The sequence below is a fragment of the Nicotiana attenuata genome, unplaced genomic scaffold, assembly GCF_001879085.1.
Source record: "Nicotiana attenuata strain UT unplaced genomic scaffold, NIATTr2, whole genome shotgun sequence".
NCBI lineage: Eukaryota > Viridiplantae > Streptophyta > Magnoliopsida > Solanales > Solanaceae > Nicotiana > Nicotiana attenuata.
In genome coordinates, this window is record NW_017676696.1 from 36,264 (window position 1) to 40,135 (window position 3,872).

At 43.3% G+C, this 3,872-nt stretch overlaps 1 protein-coding gene across 1 annotated transcript; it reads left to right on the top strand.

Moving 5' to 3' along the window:
• Positions 1-1,971: 1,971 nt before the first annotated feature.
• Positions 1,972-3,527, top strand: LOC109221167 (the record flags this gene model as incomplete). Its single annotated transcript, XM_019385630.1, has 2 exons — positions 1,972-2,519; positions 3,369-3,527. Coding segments are annotated over exons 1-2 (707 nt in total), but the record flags the coding sequence as incomplete, so codon positions are not given.
• Between the last annotated feature and the right edge of the window lie 345 nt (positions 3,528-3,872).

Consider the following 3,872-nt stretch of genomic DNA (forward strand, 5'->3'; position numbering starts at 1 on the left):
ATGTAAACCCTGTTATCTTCAAAATTCAATGAAATGAAATCAATATTTCATCGTTCATCTCCCTTTATTCTTTCTGATTTTTTGTTACTTTTCTTATTTCTTCTTTCAGTTCTAATAATGCGGCTTTAAATAACATGACATGCTTGCGGACTTCATGCCCAGATCCAAACATGCTGTCTAATTGTGAAATAATGAACCAAGAACCGGAATATGATGAAGAAGAGGCTTTTAGGGAAATAAATCGATAATTAGAACAATTTGAGAATAAACCTAAGCCGAACTTAAATGATACCGAGCCAGTTAATTTGGGTAGTACTGAAGAAGTCAAAGAAACCAAGATAAGTATTTACACAGATGGAAAAACCCGGGATGCGTTGATCCAACTGTTGTTTGAATTCAAAGATGTGTTTGCTTGGTCATACGATGACATGCCAGGACTAAGTGTCGATTTGGTGGTTCACAAGTTGCCAACATACCCTGATTATCCCCCTGTCCAGCAAAAGCAAAGAAAGTTCAAAACTGATATCAGTGACAAGATTAAAGAAGAGGTCACAAAACAGTTGAAAGCGGGGGTGATCTGAGTGGTCCGATACACTACATGGTTAGCCAATGTAGTTCCAACGCCAAAGAAAGACGGGAAAATTCGAACAAAGCAAGTCCCAGGGATAACTTCCCTTTGCCGAACATCCACATCCTTGTTGATAACTGCGCCAAACATGAGATACAATCCTTCGTGGATTGTTATGCAGGATATCACCAGGTGTTGATGGATGAAAGGATGCGGAAAAGACAACTTTCACCATACCCTGGGGCACCTACTATTACAGGGTCATGCCTTTTGGTCTGAAGAACGTCGTGGCAACCTATATGAGGGCCATGACTGCCATTTTTCATGACATGATGCACCAAGAGATAGAGGTGTATGTAGACGATGTAATCATCAAATCCAGGACCCAGGACGACCATGTTCGGGACTTGAGAAAATTCTTTGAGCGGCTACGCAAATATGATTTGAAGCTAAATCCAGCCAAATGTGCATTTGGGGTTCCGTCTGGCAAGCTCTTAGGATTTATAGTCAGTCGAAGGGGCATCGAGTTAGACCCAACAAAGATAAAGTCCATTCGAGATTTGCCCCCTCCAAGAACCAAGAAAGAGGTTATGAGCCTGCTTGGAAGGTTGAACTACATTAGCAGATTCATAACTCAGTTGACTTCCACATGTGAACCCATCTTCAAGCTGTTAAAGAAAGATGCATCAATTAAATGGACAGATGAGTGTCAAGAAGCCTTTGATAAAATCAAAGAATATCTGTTGAACTCGCCAGTTTTGGTCCCACCTGAACCGGGGAGGCCTTTATTCCTGTATTTGACAGTCTTGGAGAATTCTTTTGGATGTGTCCTCGGGCAACATGACGTGACCGGGAAAAAAGAGCAGGCAATCTACTATCTGAGCAAGAAGTTTACCAGTTATGAAGCCAAATACACTTTGTTGGAAAGAACTTGCTGCGCTCTAACTTGGGTTTCTCAGAAGCTGAGGCATTACTTGCTAGCCTACACCACTTACCTCATAACCAGGTTGGATCCTCTAAAGTACATATTCCAGAAGCCAATGCCCACAGGGAGGTTAGCAAAGTGGCAGATCCTGCTCACTGAATTTGACATAGTCTGTGTCACCCGCACGGCAATGAAAGCCCAGGCTTTAGCAGATCACCTCGCTGAAAACCCTGTCGATGATGAATACTAGCCTTTGAGAACCTACTTCCCGGATGAAGAGGTAAATTCAATTGAGGTAATACCCGAAGACACCAATGCTTGGAAAATGTTCTTTGATGGAGCTGTGAACGCAAAAGGCGTTGGAATTGGGGCAATCTTGATTTCACCCACTGGTCAGCATTATCCAGCCACAGCCCGGCTTCGTTTTTTCTGCACAAACAACACTGCTGAATATGAAGCCTGCATTATGGGTATGAACATGGCAATCGACCAAGACGTCGAAGAATTGTTGATCATGGGAGATTCGGATTTGATTATCCGACAAGCTCAAGAAGAATGGGAAACTCGAGATGTCAAACTCATTCCCTACAGGCAACATGTGGAAGAGCTTAGTAGTCGTTTCAAGTCAGTTGAGTTTAGGTACATTCCTCGTTTTCACAATGAGTTAGCCGATGCGCTCGCTACTCTGGCCTCTATGCTTCCATACCCAGGCAATGGCCACATTGACCCGTTGGAAATCCAAATCCGAGAAAGGCACGGTTACTGCAATGCGGCTAAAGCAGAACCGAGTGTCCAGCCATGGTATCATGATATCAAGAGATTTCTGAAAACAAAAGAATATCCTGAGCAAGCCAGTAGGGATCAAAAGAGGACCATTAGACGACTCACAAGTGGTTTCTTTTTGAGCGGTGAGGTTTTATACAAAAGGACTCCAGATCTCAACTTGATAAGATGTGTTGACGCTGAAGAGGCCGGAAGAATTATGTATGAAGTGCACGCAGGAGTGTGCCGACCCCACATGAATAGGTATGTTTTGGCAAAGAAAATCCTCTGAGCAGGCTACTATTGGATGACTATGGAAAAAGACTGCTTCAGTTTTGTTCGGAAATGTCATCAGTGCCAGGTGCACGGTGATTTGATTCATGCACCATCTACAGAACTGCATCCCATGTCAGCACCATGGCCATTTGTTGCTTGGGGCATGGACGTCATTGGACCGATTGAGCCAAAAGCTTCAAACGGGCATAGATTCATATTGGTTGCTATTGACTACTTCACGAAGTGGGTTGAAGCAATTACTCTCAAATCTATCACCAAGAAAGCTGTGGTAGACTTTGTACATTCTAATCTCATCTACCGTTTCGGTATTTCTGCAACTATCATTACAGATAATGCTACAAACCTGAATAGTCACTTGATGAGGGAGGTATGTGAGCAGTTTAAGATCACGCATCGAAACTCTACTCCTTATCGGCCAAAAGCCAATGGTGCCGTCGAAGCAGCAAACAAGAACATCAAAAAGATTTTGAGAAAGATGATTCAATGTTCCAGGCAGTGGCATGAAAAGTTGACGTTTGCATCGTTGGGATACCGCACTACTGTGCGCACATCAGTCGGAGCAACCCCATATCTTTTGGTTTAGGGCACTGAAGCTGTGATACCCGCAGAAGTTGAAATACCTTCTCTTCGGATCATTGTTGAAGCTGAAATTGAAGACAGTGAGTGGGTCAAAACCCGTCTGGAACAGTTAACCCTGATCGATGAAAAGCGAATGGCCGCAGTCTGCGACGGGCAGTTGTATCAACAAAGAATGGCCCGCACCTACAACAAGAAAGTGCGGCCTAGAAACTTTGAAGTGGGGCAACTCGTTCTAAGGCGTATTCTTCCTCATCATCAGGAAGCAAAAGGAAAGTTTGCTCCTAACTGGAAAGGCCCATACATTATCAGAAAATTGTTGCCAAGAGGGGCATTATATCTGGGAGACATTGAAGGAAACGACCCTGAAACAACTGTAAATGCGGACGCAGTCAAAAGGTACTATGTCTAATCCTTCTGTAGCAATAACATTACTCAGTTGGGATGACGAAGGATTTCATTTTCGCTATCCCAAACACTCCAATCCTTTGGTAACCCTTTGAGCCGGTTACCTCTTCCTTTTATTACACTCTTTGGAACTTGAAGATGTTTGAAAAAAAATGAAAAAAACAACAACAAAAACAAAATGTTTCCCTTAACTACGTTCTACTTGATTCCGAAAGGATGCGTAGGCAACCTCTCTCTGGGGTTCAGTCACACCAAAAAAAAATCCAATTTCCCCCAAAAGTGAAACTAGGGCAGATGTTATAATGGGTCGGCGATGATCCCGCCGGAATGGTTCCA